We start from the raw sequence: 22,786 nt of genomic DNA, 5'->3' as shown, positions 1-22,786 counted from the left end.
GCACCAAATCTGTAACCCAGGCATGTGCCCTGACCAGGAATTGAACGAGTGATCTTTTGCTTTGCATGATGATGCCTGACCAACTGAGCCACAGTGGTCAGGGCACAAGGTCTCTTTTTAAGAACGACAGACATTGCATATGAATAATTTTATTACAGTTGTGAAGGAGTGATCCATCTGTCCTTTTCAATCTATGACCCCAATCTGTAACTGCAATATCATGATGCTGGCTGGGGTATGGTAAGGAGGAGTTACATAATATGTAATGAGAACTTGTAATGAATGGGTCAAAGAGAACATCTGGGAAGACCTTGAGATATCTCGAACTTTCTAGGACAAAACCCAAAACAAACAAAACAAATCACCCAAAACAAGAATAGGTTGAAATGAAGCTGGAGAGGTAAGCAGGAACTTAAAAGACTGAAGAATTTAAGCCCTGAGGAGAAGTGGAGAGCTTCACTCTAAAGGTTCAACAGATCATGCAGAGCTTTGAAGGTCATATTCAAATTTTGGATTTACAAATTAGAAAAGAGTTAGTGGTTAATAATTTAGGTACCTCACTGAGATTAAAATTAGACCACAGGTAATTCAGTTTCTGAAAATGGCTTAGATAATTCTTTTCAGACAAAAGAGAGTTTTGAGTTGTTTTGTTTTAAAAGTTATATACATAAATACATTCACTTATTGAGCACTGGCTACATACAATGTAATGCATTTCAACATAACCCATCTCTGTCTGAAATCCATGGTCTTTCTAAACTGATGAAGGGTGACTACAAGGTAGAAAACAGACATGACTGGTAAAGGTACTATCTTAGAGCATAAATATAGGTTTTTGAGAGCCTTTAGCAACTTTCTGGGACTGCCTTCTTCACTTTGATAATAAATTTGTATAGTTTCTAAGGAAGTCTTTAGTCCTATTCTTCCCTACCATTTTCAGCCCCAGACTATATAACTCCATGTGATGTGGTTTAACAATATTGTAAATGGAATGTGAATGAATATACAATGTCCCAAATAAGATAATGGATATAAAGATTCAATAAGTATAAAATCTATCTTTTATTTAAAATGAGGCATATTCTGAAATACCACAATGTCAAACCCTGAGTATAAGCTGACCGATAAAAATTGTTTTATAATGGAATTTAATTAAACTGCTCTGTAATTGATAAAAACAAAAAAAGCAGAGTACTTATAAATAACTGAATGTCCATATTCATTATTCTAAACTAAAAAATTCATGTTTCTAAATATATTGGAAAATCAATCACTATGAACTAACACTTCAATATAAAAATAAACATTATCAGGGTAAACCAGGTAAGGGAGCCACTCTCATTGCAACTTCCTCTGAATCTAAAATTATTTAAAAATAAAAAGGTTTATAAAACATATCTGGGGTGTATAAACAGAGAGCATATATATGAGCCTGAAAAATTACTTATTTTGGTTATTGCAGAATGTGGTGGTGGACTTAGAGAAAAAGAGTTGAAATCTTGAGTAAAATTTTTATCAGGAGTAATGTGAAATCATGGAAAAAAAATTTAAAGCATCACGTTCAAATACCGGCTCTATCACTCACTAGATGGGTGACTTTGGACATATCACTTAACCTCTCAAGAGTACTATGAAAATCAAATGAGATGTGAAAGTAGTCTGTAAACTGTAAAGCCTTGTACAAATGCTATTATCAATTCAAATTTCCCAGCCTTAATTCCTTTTTGTAAAGGACTACCTTCATTTTATATCATATATTCTTTTCAACAGAACAAAAACACACTTTAAAAATGGTATTCGAACAAACAAATACAGCAACTCAGTTTATTACATGCAGATTCTTCTGCATTGTTGCTAACAGTTCACTGGTCCAAAATTACTAAAATACTTAAAAAACTATACATTATGTAAACAAAACATAAATAAGACAGCATAGTTCTTTGTACATATAGTTTAGTACAGGTTATTAGGGATTTAGGAATATGTACAATTTTACACCATGGACTGCATTTTCACAATGCATAAATATATATATATATTTTACAGAAACAAAAATAAGTTTCACTAATGACACAGAATACCATATTGTAGGTACACACTGCAAAGTCCAAATTCAAGAAGAAACATGTCTTAAAACAAAAAGAAATGCAAGTGTGCAAAAGGCTAGCTTACTCCAAACCAGTCAAACCTGACTTTGTTCAATTTGTTATACAGACAGGTAAAGTCTGTCTACTTTAAACAAACAACCTTGGAAAACATATATCAACAAGTGAAATGGAACAGATTGAACAGATTTTTCCCTCCCCAAGAAAAAAAGCCTTGTTGCAAGCCAATGAAAAGATACATTAAAACACACACACACACACACACACACACACACACACACACACACACAACTATGTATAGTATGTTTTCAACAGTATAATCAAGTTAAAATTTATATGGGAGTCAGAACAATGCCCCATTATTTAAAAACTGGCTCGTTTAGTCTAAATTCAAGATGCAGCTGTGTCAGGCTTCTCTAAGCCAGATGACTGAAAAGCTGGGAAGACGGAGGCAGGATTTCGACTGGCAGATACAATTTGAGAGAGAGAGGAAGAGAGTGAAGAAACTTTAGATGCTGGAGTACTTATGGTATTCAAAATGGCTCCTTCAGGGCTAACCAACAACTTTTTGACTGAGGTGTCCAAATGAAATACTGAAGTGCTACTTGGCAGTGGAGGATTACTAGAGCAAACGGCAGAAACCAAAGATGTCTTAGCTAAAAGAGTACCTGGAGGAGACTTAATTACCGAAGTCGATGACACTGTTGGCACAGGAGGTGGAACAGAAACTTTAGCAGTTGTGTTTATGATTTGTGATGTTGTATGTACTGGGGGTAGAGAACTTGCATTCCCAAGAGAGTTTACAATTTTTGTAGAGGTTCTTGGAGATTGCTTTATAGGCTGCCCACTTAAAGAATTATTTGATAATAGCGTGATCTTCTGGGCAGGATTATCCACTGGGGTAGGCTGAATGCCTTGACCAGTGTTAAGAACTAAGGGAGGTCCATATTTTGGATTAGTGGATATAAGGAGAACATGGCTGCCAACTCCAAGACCTTGAGGTGGAACAATAAACCGGGTTCCATTAATCATGATCTGAGTACCAGGGGCCAAAGGTGTACTGGTATTGATGACTATTTTTTGCTGAATACAAGGTTCACTGACCTGACCTCCCACCACATTAGTTACATTTGATGGTGCTGTAGCAGTATGAATAGTAGAGCCACCTGGAGTAGAACCATAACTGGAGGTTGATTTTACTAAAGCAGAGGACATTTGCTGGTTTGGCAGAGAAGCAAAACTGGGAATATTAATTATTTTACCTGGACTTGGTGAAAGGGATGGCAATTCAATTTGAGGTTTATTTGTGTTTATATTTGTTGGCACTGTAGCTGAAATCCCTGGTGACTGAAACTGGACAGAAGTCCGAGATTGTCTTTTAGAAAGAGACACAGAATGTGTGGCTCCTGATACTGTTGACCCTTGTGGAACCGTGTTGATTATTTTAGGGGATATAGTCACAGGGGTAGGCAAGGCAACGTTAACAGGAATTTGCAAAGCTGATGTCAAACATTTAGGAGACACCGTTGGTTGTGTAGTTGAAATCAGAACAGATGATGCAAGATGTCCTGTTTTCACAGTTGATATAGCCACAGTGTTTCCGAGATTTGATGTGCAAAGTCTATTTGACAAAATAGGCATAATTCTTGAAGAGGTATCATTTCCACTGACTAAAATAGGAGGCCGTGTCCCAACTGAAGCAGAGGTTGAAGTCACTGAAAGAGAACCTAAAGATACATTTGCTCCTGTTACTGAAAACATGTTTACTGTTCTTGCTGCAGAAACCACTGATTCATTAACAGGAGTAATATTTTGACTCACAAAATTTGAGCTTACTGGAATTGAATTACCACTTGTTGACACTGGCAAAACAAAGCCCTTGGTACTTTTTTCTTCTCCTTTTGGGGTTACATTTTGCAATATGTTAATTGATGGTATAGCTGACACACTGCCTGAAGTATTTACAATTGCTTGCCCTATGTTTAGTCCAATTTTCACATCTCTTATCTGAGACACAGTTGGTGATGAATTTATTTTTATTGGTGCTCCCACTGTAGATGGAATAAGCACTATCTGGGGCTGCTCTGGAGTCTTAACATATGTTTTATTCAAGGGAGGAGGAAGAGTTTGTTTTAATGGTTCTGCCACAAGAGTTGAAGTGCCACTGGAAATTGGAGCATTAATAAAAACTAATTTCTGTGCAGGAACACCTGTAGGTGTTGGTGCAGGTGTCACATTAATTGCAGTTCCACTGCCAGAAGAAAGAACAGATGGAGCTGACACCAGCATAACTTTCTGAACTGCAGTTCCACTGATTACATCTCCATTTGTTGCTGCTGTTGCTTCTGATCTTGTAACAGGGAAACTTTTGGTGATATAATCTACTTGTTGCTGTTTAGTTGAAGTATGGATAACATTTGCATTGGTTTGTCCAAAATTTCCTGTTGACAGGCCAATTACACTTACTGAACTATTTGCTGTTGATGGTAGCAGAGTACCAGAGGAAACAGGGGTTTTTAAGGGAGAAGAGGGCATGTGTGAAGTCTTATCTATCACGTGCCCCAAATTACCACAAGGTTGACCTAACGTAAGTTTGAGATTTTTCCCTGTGGATGAATTAAAACCAGCTGGAATGGAAACAGAAGTCGGTGTTTGGCCAAAAGGTGGGAGACTAGATGTAGTAGTCATTCCAGCTACTGGTGGAAAAACAGAGGATGATGAAGTTGTTGGTTTTGGCACCAGAAATGCCTGAAGCTGAGGAGAAAAAGTGAAAACTGAATTTGAAGATAAACTGTTGGGTGAATTTTGTTCTGAATTTGTCTGTACTTTTACAACTCCAGTGTTCCCACCTCGTGTCCTAACAAGAATTGACTGTGAATCCCTTATACACACAGTTTTCAGTTCTTGCTTTGCTTCAGAAGAATCAGCAGTTTGTTGTGCAAAACAGTTGAGGGAGCTACTGGGATTTGCAGATCCACTTAGTGTTGTTGCTGATAACAGAGGCTGAACTATTGAAGTTGTGGGTGAAGCAATGGGCTGGGGGAATGTGGCTGCTGAGACTGCATTCTTGACTTTTCCTCCCTCATTCTGGCTATTCTTAACTGGTGGTGTCAATAAATTACTTATGGAGGTTACAGGTGGCAAAGGCTGTGGTCTAGCACTACTTGCATTTGACAAAGATGTAATCGTCTTGTTGAAAACTGCATTAGGTAGATGGGTAGAAGAAACAGTTCCTGTTGACTTCACAAGAACTGATGGTGAAGAAGAGTTCACATTTGCTATCTGCTGGAAAGATAAACAATGTTGCTCTGTACCTTTTTGTTGAAGTGGTGGTATTTCTTTTGCAACTGCTCTCCCTTCCTTGTGCTGAATCACAAAATTCTTAGGCAAAATGAGAACCTGCTGCATGATTTTTTCTCCTGTTTTAGGATCTAGCACAGGCTGCATTTGAATCTTTACAGAGCTGTTATGAAAGTCTATGGGCAACCACTGGCCACAGGGCATTTTGTACACCATCTGTAAAGGACCTTTTTTACTGGTGTGGCAGGTCAATGCTGGCTTTATAGGGCTCGCTTCTGGAGGAAATAAAACGGACTTTTCCACAGAAGAAGCACTTCTGCCTGTGGAGGGGGGCAGTTGATTTGTTAAGGTCACTTTGTTCCCAATGTTCTTTGCAAGCAAGGCCTGAATAGGTTTGGTCCCTTTCTGGAGAGTAGACACTGGTGTTGAATCCATCGAGGCGAATGACTCTGGAAACAGTGGCTCTGTGTGGTTTGGTTCATCCAAACAGTCAATCTGCATATCATCTTCTGCATTCTCAACTGTTGTCTCATTTGTGCTTAATTTTGCTTTCTTCCTTGGAGAAAGCTCTTTTGTGCTATCGTCCAGATGACTAGTTTGTTTAAACTGTCGCTTAAGTGTTTTAGGCAGTGTCTTCAGTACCTCTTTAGAAGGCAATTCCTTTTTCAACAACTTGCTTCTGGCCATAGGAAAATCTATTTCTGACAATTTCATATCAGCTGAAAATGATAAAATGAACAGTTTTGTTAATATAAGCACCAAGTGAATAGTAGTAAGACCAATATGAAAAAGAAAGTCAATCTCTGAGCTGACAATTTATTAAGAAATCTATAGGGTGATTCAAAAGTCTCAGCACCACTGATGGAATTAAGGTAAGGTGACCTTTGACATGGTAATCTTGATATAAATATTTTCAAGAACAACCTATTATTAATAAGAAAATTATATTTGATCAATTTCTGCTAATTCTGCTGACCATACAAGTACAAAAGGAAATTATACATATTTTAAAGAGTTCAAGCCAGCAATTATGGCTCAGAATTTAGATTTTGAAAACAAATCTAGTCTCATTCTCTTCTTTATAGGGGAATGTTGATATCAAAGAGAGATGGTTCTTCATTCTATTCTATTTTTAGACATTCTAAAGGATAAGAAGTGTAGAGCTTTTACTGGTTTTCAATTGTCCCTATAGTAAAAAAATTTATATTCATATCTGGTCAAACTGGATTGATAAGAAGTTACTCTTTTTCAATTTACCAAAAAACAACAGGTTAAAAAACAATAGGTTAATTCATTTCTAACCATAAATTTTAATTTTAACCCTCTTTTTAACTAAAGAAAATTATTTAGATTTATAGAATCATATGATCTGATGCATTGAATAAATTATAGGTAATCTAGTACAGCCCCCTTATTAGAATGATGCCACCACTCACGTCTCATTAGGCTGTCAACTTGGATCATTCCACATAAAAAAACTTTCACAGTCTTAGGGACTTGCCAACTTCCATTTAAAGCAAACATCAGAAATAGTGCTTGAAAAACAATGATAATAAGGAGAGGGGCCCTGGCTGGTGTGGCTCAGTGGATTGAGTGTTAGTCTTTAAACCAAAGGGTCACTGGTTTGATTCCCAGACCAGGGCATATGCCTGGGTTGCAGGCCAGGTCCCCAGTAGGGGGAATGTCAGAGGTAACTACACATTGACTTTTCTTTCCCTCTCTCTCTCCCTTCCCCTCTCTAAAAATAAATGCAATCTTGAAGAAGAGGATAAACCTATTTCAAAGGAATTGCAGATCAAGGATGTGTGGCCTGTAATGAGCAATGACACACCTATAGTTTAGAGTCAGGCACTGGCTCCAGAAACTCCTAGAAATGTAAAATTGACTTCAAACAACATTTTAATAAGGACACAGTAAATACACTTAAAACATCAGCTTTCTCCAATCAATATACTTCATTAACCAGGTTATTTTTATCTCCATAAAATATGCTGAAACTTCCCTGTGCTTTTATATTCATTAAAAAAAAAAAGTTTCAATGCCTACCTGAATCAAAGTGATCTTTCTCCAGGATATCTGGAGGTTCTGTTGAGTCTATAGATTTATTGATTTCTACTTTAGGAGATTCTTTTCCAGGATCTCCTTCACTTTCTTCAGTAGTCCATAGTTCTCTAGTAAATTTATCATGATCAGGCTGTCTTCTGAAATCATCATAGTCTTTCTTCAGGCGGCTCCTGAAATATAATGTCCGACATAACAAAAAAATATGTGTATTAAACTCTTGGAAACTAAACATTTAACATTTTAAACTATATATTATAATATTTTAAGTTAAGTCACAAAAACTATGTTTTAATTTTAAGCATGTCTAAGATGTTTAGTTCAGTCTTACCAATGATTATTGTTCAAGAAGACAAAACCCAGGGTGTGGGCATTAGAAATGGAAAAGATTGTATCTGCAATTTCAGAATAAAGTGTTCAAACATATAACCTATTTGTCTTCCTAAATGCTGCTCTTAGACCGAGTAACTGAGAGACAAGTATTTTTTCTAAGTATATTGATAAAAATAGATTTTAGGTAATCTTAAAATTACTGATTATAATATAGTTAAAAAGGTCATTTAAAAATTTTAATCAGAAATTCTAGGACTTTTGGCCAAGACAGCAGTGTAGGTAGATACGCTTTGCTTCCTCCCACCAAAAGAAGGACAACAACCGACTTAAAAACAAAAAACAACCAGAACTGCCAGAAAATCAAACTGTATGGAAATCTGACAATCAAGGAGTTAAAGAAGAAACATTTACCTGGAGGGGTGGAGATGGGTAGCTGGGGCAGAGAGGATGTGTGGCAAGATGGTGGTGGGTGGGCCAAGTGGTCCCACATTCCCATGTGGATAAACTGGGAGGAACAACTGGGGAGTGAGACAGACTGCACAACCCAGGGTTCCAGTGCTGGGAAATTAAGCCTCACAACCTCTGGCAGTGAAAACCTGTGGTGGTTGCAGGGGTGGGAGAAAACCCCAGTGTCACAGGAGACTGTAGGAGGGGCCTATGGGGTCCTAGAACTTACACAAACCCATTAACCTGGAAATCAGCACCAGAAGGGTCCAATTCACTTGTAGGTAGTGGGGAAAGTGACAGAAAGTAGGGTGAGAGCTGAGCAAGCGGCACTGTTTCCTCTCTGACTCCTGCGCAACACACAGTGTGCCACAATGCAGTGATAAGGGTTGCCCCACCCTGGTGAATACCTAAGGTTCTGCCCCTTAAAACGTAACAGGTGTGCCGAGACAAGGAAATATGGTCCAGATGAAAGAACAGATCAAAACTCCAGAAAAAGAACTAAACGATGAGGAGATAGCCAGTTATCAGATGCAGAGTTCAAAACACTGGTAATCAGGATGCTCACAGAAATGACTGAATACAGACACAAAATAAAGGAAGAAGTGAAGGTTACACAAAGTGAAATAAAGAAAAATATACAGAAAACCAACAGTGAAGGGAAGGAAACTGGGACTTAAATCAGTTATTTGGAACAGAAGGAAGAAATAAACATTCAACCACAACAGAATGAAGAAACAAGAATTCAAAAAATAAGGAGAGGCTTAGGAACCTCTGGGGCAACTTTAAAAGTTCCAACACCCGAATCATTGGGGCGCTAGCAGGAGAAGAGAAAGAGCAAGAGATTAAAAATGTATTTGAAAAAAAAATAAAGGAAAACTTCTCCAGTCTGGTGAAGGAAATAGACGTGCAAGTCCAGGAAGCTCAGAGTCCCAAAGAAGTTGGACCAAAAGAGGAACACACCAAGACACATCATAATTAAATTACCCAATATTAAACATAAGGAAAGAATCTGTGTTTTAAAAGAATTTATTTATTTATTTTTAGAGAGAGGGGAAGGAAAGGAGAAAGAAAAGGAGAGAAATATCAGTGTGTGGTTCCTTCTTGCTCACCTACCACTAGGGACCCAGCCTGCAACCCAGGCAGGTGCCTTAACTGGGAATCGAACCAGCGACCCACTGGTTCGCAGGCCAGCCCTCTACCCACTGAATTACATCAGCCAAGGCATAAGGAGAGAGTCTTAAAAGCAGCAAGAGAAAAGGAGACAGTTACCTACAAAGGACTTCCCATAACACTATCAGCTGATTTCTCAAAAGAAATCATGCAGGCAAGAAGGGGCTAGAAAGAAGTATTCAGTCATGAAAGGCAATGACCTACATCCAAGATTACCCAGCTAAGCTATCATTTAGAATGGAAGGGCAGATAAAGTGCTTCCCAGATAAGGTCAAGTTAAAGGAGTTCATCATCACCAGTTCCTTATTATATGAAATGTTAAAGGGACTTATCTAAGAAAAACAAGATCAAAAACTGTGAACAGTAAAGTGACAACAAACTCACAACTATCAACAACTGAACCTAAAAAACAAAACAAAACAAAAACCAACTAAGCAAACAACTAGAACAGGAACAGATTCCCAGAAATAGAGATACATGGAGGGTTATCAGTGGGGAGTGGGCGGAGGAGAATGGGGGAAAAGGTACAGGGAATAAGAAGCATAAATGGTAGGTACAAAATATAGACAGGGGGGGTTAAGAATGATACAGGAAATGGAGAAGCCAAAGGACTTATACGTATGATCCATGAACATGAATTAAAGAAGAGGGAACATTGGAGGGAGGGGTGGTGCAGGGTAGAGGGGATAAGGAGAGAAAAAGATGGGACAACTGTAATAGCAGAATCAATAAAATATATTAAAAAAAAAGAAATTCTAAGAAACAGTTATCTGTCTACAGAGATTAACAAACAAACAAATCTATCATTTAATCCTGAGAGTAATTATATCTAAACCTTTGGGTCTCACTAGAAACAATTCTTTATTAAGCATAGGGAAACAAAGCAGAAAGGTGATCTTCCAGAGGTCCTTTTCAAATAAAAACATGATAGCTATGTTTCTATGAAACTTTGGAGAAATGAAAATATTTCCAAATGATTATATGCTATTTTAGAGATCCTTTATTATTCCTCTTGCTTTCAACTGAGTTTTTCTATTCTACCCCTAACTTTCAACCTTTAGTTTTTGTTTTTTAAACACAATTTATTTTTGCTATAAATTCTTCTTTTTGCATATTGAAGTTTAAGTTTCACTACTGTCCCTTAACAGTTTTCAGACTTTGGGCAAGTACCTTAAACTTTCTAAGCATCTGTTTATTTTTTTTTTTGTACAACAGGGATAATAATAGTCCTTACCTCATAGCATGTGTGGCACAAATATTCAACGAATGTTAGTTAATTATTACTCTCAATTTAGTTGTTTTAAATGAATGCTTATGGGTTTTATAGAGCAGATAAGGGCTGTAAGATACTAGAATGGGTTACCAAAGGATAACTGTAAAATTAATTTTCTTTTAGAGGGTGGGACTCATAATTTTCTTCCTTCTCAGTCTTCTGCTCAGTCTCAACTACTAACTTTGCTTCTTATTTCAGGGAAAATGGAAGTATCAAGACAAAACGTTCACATATTCACATCTCATCTGCAACTGAAGACCTTCGTATGTACTCATATTTTCTGTCTTATGTAAGCTAGCTCCTCCATTTAAGTATCCTCTCTCACCTATTCAAGAATATCATTCTACCAAATGTTCCTTCCTTTGCCCGAGTCCATTTTTGCCTCTGTATTAGATAACTTCCACCAGTATACAACCATATTATTTCTCATAAAAAAAAAAAGACAAAGCATCACCTCTCTTGACTCCAACTTGTCCTTCTCCAAGTATTGCCCTATTTCTGTGTTCAACTTCACAGCAAAATGCTAATTCCTCTCCCCTAATTCTCTCCAACAGAATCCCAACTTTTACGTACTTCTCTACCAACACAGCACATCAAGGTCATCAATGATCTGTTGCCAACATTCAATCATAAATCTTCAGTCATCATATTATTCAGTCCATCATGAGCAGTTCTCACTGACATTTTCTTTACCTGGTTTCTAAGACACGATGCTCTCTCAGTTTTCCTTCTATGTTACTGAACACTATCCTTCTCAGTCTTTTCTGCTGAGTACTACTCTTATCCACTATCTCTAAATGTTGGAATGCCACAGGGTTCAGTATCTCTTTTTCTTATCTATGTTCATATACTAGGTGACTTCTACCAGTCTCATACTTACATATAGTTTATATCCTGACAACTCCCAAATATAAATCTGGCTTACTCTTTTAAACCAGGAACTCATATTAAACTGCCTACTCAGTAACACCAATTAGATGTCTAAAAAGCATATCAAACTTAACATGTTAAAATCCAAACTCTGAACCCCTTTCTTCCTACTCCAAACCTATTACTCTTTCAGTCTTCCCTATCTTAGCTAATGGCAATTCCACTATTCCAGTTTAGACCAAAAATACTGGGCATCATCTTTCTACTCTCATTTTTTCCCCTGATACTCCATATCTAATCCCACCTTCAAGATATATCCAGAATCCAACCACTCCTTGCCATCTGCACTGCTACTATCCTGGTCCAACCACTATCATTTTTCCCCCCGATTATTGCTATAGTGTAACTAATTTCCCTGCCTTCATCTTTGTCCCTCTACTAATCTCAACACAGCAGGCACAGTGAGTTTAAACCTAAGTTTCAAAGCACATGCCCTGCCTTTGCTTAAAACCCTCCAATGGCTTCTCAATTCAGAGTAAAAACGAAGTCCTTAAAGACCTATCTGATCTGGCTACCTTTCCCAATACTCTTCTGACTTTTGATTCTTATCACTTTCCTCCTCACTCACTCATTCTAGTTATACTTGCTCCTTTGAATTTCCTCTAAATGCCAAACATGCTTTCAACCTTAGGGCTTCTTCATCTTTTTTTCTACAAGGCTCTCTCCCTCATTTCCTTAAGATCTCTGTTCAAACATTAACTTACCAGGAAATTTCTTTGACACTCTGATAAAAGAGCAATCATCATCTGTCCAAACAAGGCATTTCCTATTCCCCTAATCATACCTTTTCTTCACAGCACTTACCATTTGAGTTTGTCCTTTTCTTTCATTAGCATATAAACCACAGATGAAGCTAGAAATCACTAACAAAAGGAATATTGGAAAATTTACATGGGGAGAGGTGGGGAATAAGGCAGAAAACTGTACTTGAACAATAATAAAAAATTATTAAAAAAAGAAAACGGACAATTTTGTGAAAATTAAACAACACACTATTAAACAACCAATAGATCAAAGAAGAAATCATAAGGGAAATTGGAATACACAGATGAATAACAATAAAAAACACAGCATATCAAAACTATGGGACACAATGAAAGCAGTCAGTGTTAAGGGGAAACTTTAAAGCTTTAAACTCTAACATTAAAAAACAAGAAAGATATCAAATCAACCACCTAAACTAAACCCAAAGCTAGCAGGACAGACATAATAAAGATTAAGTAAATGAAGTAGGAAAAAAACAAGTGTACAGAAAAATCAATGAAACCAAAAGTTGGTTCTTTGAAAGATCAACAAAAGTGACTTTTGTTGACACAACTGACAAAACTTTAGCTAGGCAGACTAAGAAGAAAAAGAGAAGACTCAAATTATTGAAATCAGAAATGAAAGTGGAGCCATTTGTACCAATTCTAAAAGGATTATTAAGAGTATGATGGACAATTGTACGACAATAAATTGCATAACCTAGATGAAATGAACAAATTCCTAGAAACATAAAACCTACTGAAATCATGAAGAAACAGAAAATCCAAAGAGATTGTATCAATAAACCAAAGAATATCTTGACAAAGAAAAGCCATAGACCTGATGGCTTTGTTGGTGAATTTTACCAAACATGTAAGAAGAACTAACACCAATCTTTTTCAAACTTTTCCAAAAAATTAAAAATCAAGAAACACTTCTTAACTCATTCTTTGAGGCCAGCACTATCCCGAAGTCAAATCCAATAAAGATACTACAAGGAAACAAAACCAGACTATTATCTCTTATAAACATTAATGCAAAAATTCTCAACAAAACATAAGCAATTCAAGTTCAGTAGCGCATTAAAAGAATTATACACCATGACCAAATGGAATTTATTCCTGAAATGCAAGGATGGTTCAACACACAAAACTGATTAATACACCACATTAACCGAATGAAGGAAAAAAATGCACGATCATCTCAATTGTGGCAGAAACAGCATTTGACAGAAGTCAACTGTTGGGGTCCGCCCTGCCTGGTTTCAGGAGCTGCAACCCCGTGGCTAAGGCTGAAGGAGAGATCTCCGAACCAGGAGACATTAAGGAGACAAGCCTGTCTCCCTGGCATGAGTGCTGCCTGCTCCATGTCTGGCCCCCATTGCTTGGTCAGTTAGCCAAAGACGGGTAAACATTCCTCAGAGGAGGACGGACCTCAGACAGGCACAATCACATGGGAAGGCCCTCAGGGAGAGACTCAGGGGGCTGTGGAAAAGAGGGGGTGATCCACCCCCGACCCCTTGGCTTTGACAAGCCTGAGTCCTTATTCTACCTGTGAGAAATCCAAATCTCCCAGCTGCCTCTGTCTCCTCTGCCCGACTCAGGCCTGAGGCAATACAAAGGGGCAGTGCAGTCCAGACCAGAGTCAGTGGACCTCCTGGGATAATCTGGCCTGAAGCATAGAATATGCAAGATCCCATGAGACTTACTTTGCTGGAGGATGCTCTTAAATTAGAATATGAAGGCATGGTCAAGAAATGAAACTAGCCCTTTAGGTCCTGTAGTTTTTAGGTGATAAAACCCCAAACTCAGCATGAGCCCTTTAGCTATTTGAAAGTTATCCACTTGTTTGAACTTCCCTGCCAGACTGTAATCAACAAACTGTATCTGTATTCCTAATAAAAGCCTGCTTGGGTGGGAAGGTGGGGCGCTCTCCCCTTGAAGAGAGTGGCTGTTCTGTTCCTATTCCACCACAGGACTCGGTAGTCCATGTGTATTTCTCTCGCATCTTGAGCATCTGCAGCGCTCACAGTTATCGCTGGCTGGTGACTGCTTCAGTCAACACTCTTTTAAAATGAAAAAATCAACAAACAAGAAATAGAAGAAAACTACCCCAAAGTGAAAAAAGCCATACATGAAAACCTCACAGTGAACATCATACTCAGTAGTAAGACTGAAAGCTTTTCTCTAAGCACAGAAACAAGGCAAGGATGTTTGCTTTTGCTACTTCTATTTGACACTGTACTAGACAGTCTAGCCAGAGCAACTAGGCAAGAAAAGGAAACAAAAGGCATCCAAATTGGAAAGGAAGAAGTAAAATAATCTGTTCACAGATTATATAATATTAAATTTAAAAAAATCCAGAGTCTACAAAAAAATTGTTAGAATAAACAATTTTTATTGAGCAAAGTAGCAACATACTAAGTCAACACAAAAGAATCAGTTGCATTTTTATAGATAAACAATGATCAGTGTGAAAAGGAAATTAATATAATTCCATTTATAGTAAGATCAAGAATAAAATTCTCAGGAATTAATCAAGAATGTGAAAGACTTGAACAATGTAAACTGAAAAACAAAAACAAAAAACCACCGGAGAAAGAAATTAAAGAAGACATAAATACATGGAAATACAGCTCATATTCATGGTCTTCCAATATATTAAAAAAAAATTTTTTCAGTTATGGTTTACATTCAATATTGTTTTGTATTAGTTTCAGGTGTACAGCATAATGGTTAGACAGTCATATACTTTACAAAGTGATCCCCCTGATATTTCAAGTACCCATCTTATACCATACATAGTTATTACAATAATATTGACTATATTTCCTATGCTATGCTTTACATCCCTATGACTATTCTGTGATTTCCACTTCTTAGATCCTTCAACTTTTTCACCCAACCTCCCCAAAACCTTCCCCTCTGGCAACCACCAGTCTAAACTCTGTATCTATGAGTCTGTTTCTATTTTTCTTGCGTTATTTTGTTCTCCAGAGTCCATATATAAGTGAAATCACATGATATCTGTCCTCTGACTTGTTTCACTTAGCATAATACCTTCTAGGTTCATCTATGGTGTCACAAATGGTAAGATTTCATCTTTTTTGTGTGTGTGTGTGGACAGGTAATAGTACATTGTATATATACATACCATTGCTTTTTTATTTTTTAAAATTTATTTTATTGATTATGCTAATACAATTGGTCCATCTTTTTCTTCCCTTTATTCCCCTCTTCCCTGTACCCTCCTACCACCCACATTCCCACCCCTTCATTCATGTCCATAGGTCATATACATAAGTTCTTTGGCTTCTCCATTTCATGTATCATTCTTAACCTCCCCTTGTCTATTTTCTACCTATCATTTATGCTTCTTAGTCCCTGTACTTTTCCCCCCATTCTCTCCCCTCCCACTTCCCACTGATAACCCTCCATGTATTTCTATTTCTGGGAATCTGTTCCTGTTCTAGTTGTTTGCTTAGTTGGTTTTTGTTTTGTTTTGTTTTTATGTTCAGTTGTTGAAAGTTTTGAGTTTGTTGTCATTTTACTGTTCATAGTTTTTTATCTTCTTTTTCTTGGATAAGTCCCTTTAACATTTCACATAATAAGGGACTGGTGATGATGAACTCCTTTAACTTGACCTTATCTGGGAAGCACTTTATCTGCCCTTCCATTCTAAATGATAGCTTAGCTGGGTAATCTTGGATGTAAGTCATTGCCTTTCTTAACTGCGAATACTTCTTTCTAGCCCCTTCTTGCCTGCAAAGTTTCTTTTGAGAAATTAGCTGATAGTCTAATGGGAACTTCTTTGTGGGTAACTGTCTCCTTTTTTCTTGCTGTTTTTAAGATTCTCTCCTTATCTTTCATTTTTGGGTAAGGTAATGATGATGTGCCTTGGTGTGTGCTTACTTGGGTGCAACTTCTTTGGGATTCTCTGAGCTTCTGGAAGTCTATTTCTTTTGCCAGATTAGGAAAATTCTTCATTATGTTTTCAAGTAAGTTTTCAATTTCTTGCTCTTCCTCTTCTCCTTCTGGCATCCCTATGATTCATATGTTGGAAAGTTTAAAGTTGCCCTGGAGGTTCCTAAGCCTCTCCTTGTATTTTTGAATTCTTGTTTCTTCATTCTGTTCTGGCTGAATGTTTATTTCCTCCTTCTGTTCCAAATTGTTGATCTGAGTCCTGGTTTCCTTCCCTTCACTGTTGGTTCCCTGTATAATTTTCTTTCACTTTGCATAGCCTTCACTTCTTCCTCTATTTTGCAACCATACTCACCCATTTCTGTGAGCATCCTGATCACCAGTGTTTTCAACTCTGCATCTGATAGGTTGGCTATCTCTTCATCACTTAGTTCTGTTTTTGGAGCTTTGATCTATCCTTTCATTTCAGCCGTATTTTTTTGTTACATAGTAAGGGGTGGAGCCTTATGTATTCACCAGGGTGGGGCAACCCACTTCCCTGCATTGTGCTGCTGAATATGGGGGAGGTGTCCAAGAGGGAACAATGCCACTTGGTGAGCTCTTGTCGGGTTTTCATTCATTTTTCCCACTACCCACAAGCAAATTGGGCAGTCCTGGGACTGATTCCCAGGTGAGTGGGTTTGTATATGTTCTAGGACCCAGTGGGTCTCTCCAACAAACTCTCCTTGGAGGCTGGGAGTTTCTCTCACCCCCCAAACCCCCACAGGTTTTTCAGTCAGAGGTTTTGAGGCGTTATTTACCCATGCTGGAACCCTAGGTTGTCCAGTCTATCTTGCTCCCCAGTTGTTCCTCCCGGTTTAGCCGCATACAAATATAGAGCCTCCCAGTCCACCAGCCACAGCCTTGCCCATCTCTGCCACTCTGACAGGTCTGGATGAATGCTTCTTCTTTAACTCTTTTTGCTGGACTTCCATAAAGTTCAAATTTCTGGCAGTTCTAATTATTTTTGTTTATAAATATTTTGTTGTCCTCCTTTTGTTGTGTGAGGAGGCAAAAGGTATCTACCTACGCCTCCATCTTGGCTGAAGTCCCATTGCTTTTTTATCCACTCTTCTATAAATGGGCACCTGGGTTGCTTCCATAACTTGGCTATTGTAAATAATGCTGCGATGAACATAGGTTGGGTGTTGTCTTTCAATTCCATGTAACCTGGGAGCCAAGGAGAGTGGACTGGAATGTGCATGGATGAACAATGATGACTTCATTGTACTAGTAGTGGGGGTGGTTAGATTTCACTGAGTGAGTATGAGTACTATGTGGCTGTCATACAAAATGACTTGGCGAGTACAGCAATGAATCTCCATCAAATTCTACATGAAACTTGAACATTCCTCCATGGGAACTATTCAGATGATTCAGAAGGCCACAGCTATGGGCAACTGGTGATTGGCAGTTTCATCACAACATACCCACTTATGCATCACATCTTGTTCAGAGTGTTTTAGTGAAACATCAAATCACCCAGTGACTCAAACCCCCTACAGCCCAGATTTGGTGCCTGCAACTTGAAAGCGAAGAGATTGTGACCATCAGTGAGACTCAGGAAAATATAACATGACAGCAGATTGCTATTGTGAGAACTGTGTGAGGTCCCAAGGTGCCTACTTTAAAGGGGACTGAGGCGCCACTGTCCTATGTACAATGTTTCTTGTATCTTCTTTAATAAATGCCTCTATTTTTCATATTACATAGCTGGATACTTCCCGGACAGACCATGTATACTGAGAAGTAAAATTAGTGGGTGGTAAGGCAGTGTTATTTTTAATTTTTTAAGTTACCACAGTGGCTGCACCATTCTGCATTTCTACCAATGGGGCACGAGGGTTCCCTTTTCTTCACATTCTTGCCAATACAGTTGTTTGTTGATTTGTTAATGATAGCCATTCTGACAGGTGTGGGGTGATGTCTTAGTGTGGTTTTAATTTGCATGCCTCTGATAATGACCGATATTGAACATCTTTTCATGTCTAATGGCCATCTGTCTGTCCTCTTTGGAGAAATGACTACTTGGATCCTTTCCCCATTTTTAGATTTGATTGATTTCTGTGTGTGTGTGTGTGTGTGTGTGTGTGTGTGTTGAGTTCTTTATACATTCTGGACATTAACCCTTATTGGATGTGTCATTGGCAGATATCTTCTTTCATTCAGTAGAATGTCTTTTTGTTTGGTTGATGGTTTCTTTTGCTGTGCTAAACATTTTTACTTTGAAGTAGTCCCATTTGTTTATTTTTTCTTTTGTTTCCCTTGCACAGGAAAAATATTGCTAAGAGAAACGTCAGAGATTTTATTGTCTATGTTTTCTTCTAGGAATTGCGTGATTTCAAGTCCTACATTTAAGTCTTTAATCCATTCTGAGTTTGTGCTTGGATATGATGTAAGAGATGGTCTTGTTTCACTCTTTTGCATGTACTTTTCCAATTTTTCCAATACCATTTATTAAATAGACTGTCTTTACCCCATTATTCTGTTCTTACCTCCTTTGTCAAGTATTAATTGACCATACAGGCATGTGTTTTATTTTCCAGCTCTCTGTATTATTCCATTGATTACACGTTTGTTTTTATGACAGTATTGTGCTGTTTTAATTACTATAGCTTTGTAATATAGTTTGATATCAGGCAGTAACTTCCTGATAACTTCCAACTTTCTTCTTTTTCAAGACAACTATGACTACTTGTGGTTCCAAATACATTTCTGGATTACTTGTTCTGGTTCTGTGAAATATGCCATAAGTATTTTGACAGGAATTGCAATGAAACTACAGATGGTTTTGAGTAGTATGGACATTTTAATGTTAATTCTCCCTATCCACAAGCATAGTGTGTGCTTCTATTTATTTGTATCTTTCTAATTTCTGTTTTCATTGTCTTATAATTTTCTGAGTATAGGTCTTTCACTTTCTTGGTTAAAAATTTTCCTAGTTTTTTTTTTTGATGCAATTGTAAATGGGATTTTCTTAGTTCCCCTTTCTAACAGCTTATTAATAGTGTATAAAAATGCAAAAAAATTGTCAATATTTATTTTGTATCTTCTACTTTACTAAATTCATTTATCAGTTCTATTAGTTTTTTAATGAAATCTTTCATGTTCTATACATAAAGTATCATGCCATGTATACCTAATGACAGTTTTACTTCTTCCTTCACAATTTGGATTCCTTTTATTTCTTCCTCTTCTCCAATGCTGTGGCTAAGACTTCTAGCACTATGCTGAATAAGGGTGGTGAAAGTAGACATCCCTGTCTTATTCCTGATTTTAAAGAAAACAATTAAAAATTTTACCCATTGAGTATGACATTGGCTGTGGGTTTGTCATATATGGCCTATATAATCTTGATGTACATTCCCTCTATTCCCACCTTGCTGAGAGATTTTATCATAAAATTGTGTTGGATCCGGTAAAATCCTTTTTTAGCATCTATTGATATAACCACATGACTTTTATACTTCATTTTGTTTATGTGATGTATCACATTAATTGATTTGATTTGCAAACACTGTACCAAACTTGTATCCCTGGAATAAATCCCACCTAATCATGGTGTATGATCTTTTTAATGTATTGCTGAATTCGGATTGCAAATATTTTGTTGAGTATTTTTTCATCAGGGATATTGGCCTATAGTTTTCTTTCTTTGTAGTGGGAAGACAATATTTAAAGATATCAATACTACTCAAATTAATCTACAGATTCAGTGTAATATGTATCAAAATCCCAATGGTGTTTGTTACAGTAAGAGAAAAACCCATCTTAAAATTCATGTGTAATATCAAGAGACACCAAGTAGCCAAAACAATTTTGGGGAGAAAAAAGCCCAAAGTGGAGTACTCATTACTTCCTGATTTCAAAAGTAACTACAATACGAAGACATGGTAGTCAAAACAATGTGGTACTGGCATAAAGACAGACATACAGGCCCATGAAATAGAACAAAATCTAGAAATAAACCTTTTGTTATATGGTCAGTTTTTTTTTTTTTTTTTTACAAAGGTGCCAACTATTCAATGAACAAAGAACAATCTTTTCAACAACTGGTGCTAAGGAAAGTGGGTATCCACATACAAAAGAATAAAGCCAGACCCTTTCCTAACACTTTGTATAAAAGTTAACTCCAAATGGATCAATGCCCTAAATGAAAGAGCTAAAACTATAAACCACTTGTTAAAAGACATAGGGCAAAAGCTTCATGACATTGGATTTGGCAATGATTTTTGGATACAACATAACTCTACAGACATAAGCAACAAAAGAAAAAAATAGACAAATTGGACTTCATGAAAATTAAAAAGTTTTGTGGATTAAAATCACTATCAGCCCTGACTGGTATAGCTTCGTGGACAGAGTGCTGGCCTGTAAACCAAAGGATCGGTGGTTTGATTCATAGTCAGGGCACAAGATGGGGTTGTGGGCCAGGTCCCTGGTAAGGGGTGTGCGAGAGGCAACCACACATTGATATTTCTCTCCTTTTGTCTGTCCCTTCCCATTTCTGTAAAAATAAAATAAAATCTTTTTAAAAAGGCGCTATCAACAAAGTAAAATGGACTTCCAGACAAGATGGAGGTGTAAGTAGATACACTTTGCCTCCTGGCACAACCAGAGAAGGACAACAACAAATTTAAACACAATAAATAACCAGAACTGCCAGAAAACTGAACTTTATGGAAGTCTAATAACCAAGGAATTAAAGAAGAAACATCATCCAGACTGGTAGGAGGGGTAGAGATGGACAGCTGTGGTGGCACCTGTATGGCCAGGGTGGGCAAGGCTGTGGCAGGTGGATAAGGAGGTTCTATATTTGTGTGCAGATAAACTGGCAGGAACTACTAGAAAGTGAGACAGACTGCGCAACCCAGGATTCCAGTGAGAGGAAATAAAGCCTCAAAACTTCCAAATGAAAAATCCTGTGGGGGTTACGGGGGGTGGGAGAAACTCCCAGCCACCCAAGAGAGTTTGTTGGAGAGACCCACTGCTCCACAGAACATACACAAACCCACTCACCTGGGAATGAGCACCAGAAGGGCTCAATTTGGTTGTGGGCAGTGGGAGAAGTGATTGAAAGTAAGGTGGGAGCCAAGCAAGAGGTACTGTTCTCTCTCTGACCCATGGTCCACATATAGTGCCACAATGAAGCAACATGGGTTGCCCTGCCCTGGCGAATGCCTAAGGCTCCATCCCTTACAATGTAACAGGCGTGCTAAAATAAAAAAAAAAAATATGGCCCAAATGAAAGAACAGATCAAAGCTCCAAAAACAGAACTAAGCAATGAAGAAACAGCCAACCTATCAGATGCAGTGTTTAAAACACTGGTAATCAGGATGCTTAAAGAAATGGTTGAATATGTTTGAAAATAGAGGAAGAAGTGAAGGCTATGCAAAGTGAAAGAAAATTATACAGGGAACCAACAGTGAAGGGAAGGAAACCAGGACTCAGATCAACAATTTGGAACAGAAGGAGGAAATAAACATTCAGCCAGAACAGAATGAAGAAACAAGAATTCAAAAATACAAGGAGAGGCTTAGGAACCTCCAGGGCAACTTTAAACTTTTCAACATACAAACCATAGGGGTGCCAGAAGAAGAGTAAGAGTAAGAAACTGAAAACTTATTTAAAAACATAATGAAGGAGAACTTCCCTAACTTGGCAAAGGGAATAGACTTCCAGGAAGTCCAGGAAGCTAAAAGAGTCCTAAAGAAGTTGCACCCAAGTAAGCACACACCAAGGCACATCATAATTACATTACCCAAGGTGAAAGATAAGGAGAGGATCTTAAAAGCAGCAAGAAAAAAGGAGACAGTTACCCACAAAGGACTTCCCATAAGAGTGATTTCTCAAAATAATCCTTACCTACAGTTACCTACAAAGGAGTCTCCATAAGCTGATTTCTCAAAAGAAACCTTGCAGGCAGGAAGAGGCTGGAAAGAATTACTCACAGTCATGAAATGCAACAATCTACACCCAAGATTATTCTCTCCAGCATAGCTATCATTTAGAATGGAAGGGCAGATAAAGTGCTTCCCAGATAAAGTTAAGTGAAAGGAGTTCATCATCACCAGTCCCTTATTATATGAAATGTTAAAGGGACTTATCTAAGAAAAAGAAGAAGATCAAAAACTGTGAACAGTAAAATGACCACAAACTCACAACTATCAACAACTGAACCTAAAAAACAAAACAAAACAAAACAAAACCAACTAAGCAAACAACTAGAACAGGAACAGAATCACAGAAATGGAGATCACATGGAGGGTTATCAGTGGGGAGGGAGAAGAAGAAGAATGGGTGAAAAGGTACAGGGAATAAGAAGTATAAATGGTAGGTAGAAAATAGATTGAGGGAGGTTAAGAATAGTATAGGAAATAGAGAAGCCAAAGAACTTATGTGTATAACCTATGGACATGAACTGATGGGCGGGAATGCTGGTGGGAGGGGGGTGTAGGGTGGA

At 37.7% G+C, this 22,786-nt stretch overlaps 1 protein-coding gene across 1 annotated transcript in view; it reads right to left on the bottom strand.

Moving 5' to 3' along the window:
* Positions 1-426: 426 nt before the first annotated feature.
* Positions 427-22,786, bottom strand: part of KIAA2026 (KIAA2026 ortholog) — a 131,494-nt gene continuing 109,134 nt past the window's right edge. The window contains exons 8-9 of the mRNA XM_045840495.1: positions 7,452-7,639; positions 427-6,124 (exon numbers count right to left, since the gene is read on the bottom strand). Coding sequence (XP_045696451.1) covers positions 2,496-6,124; positions 7,452-7,639 — 3,817 coding nt within the window. The 3' untranslated portion in view covers positions 427-2,495. The remainder of the gene's footprint in view (positions 6,125-7,451; positions 7,640-22,786) is intronic.

The sequence above is a fragment of the Phyllostomus hastatus genome, unplaced genomic scaffold (assembly GCF_019186645.2).
Source record: "Phyllostomus hastatus isolate PE091 unplaced genomic scaffold, TTU_PhHast_1.1 phas_contig_34, whole genome shotgun sequence".
NCBI lineage: Eukaryota > Metazoa > Chordata > Mammalia > Chiroptera > Phyllostomidae > Phyllostomus > Phyllostomus hastatus.
This window is presented reverse-complemented; position numbering and strand designations above follow the sequence as displayed.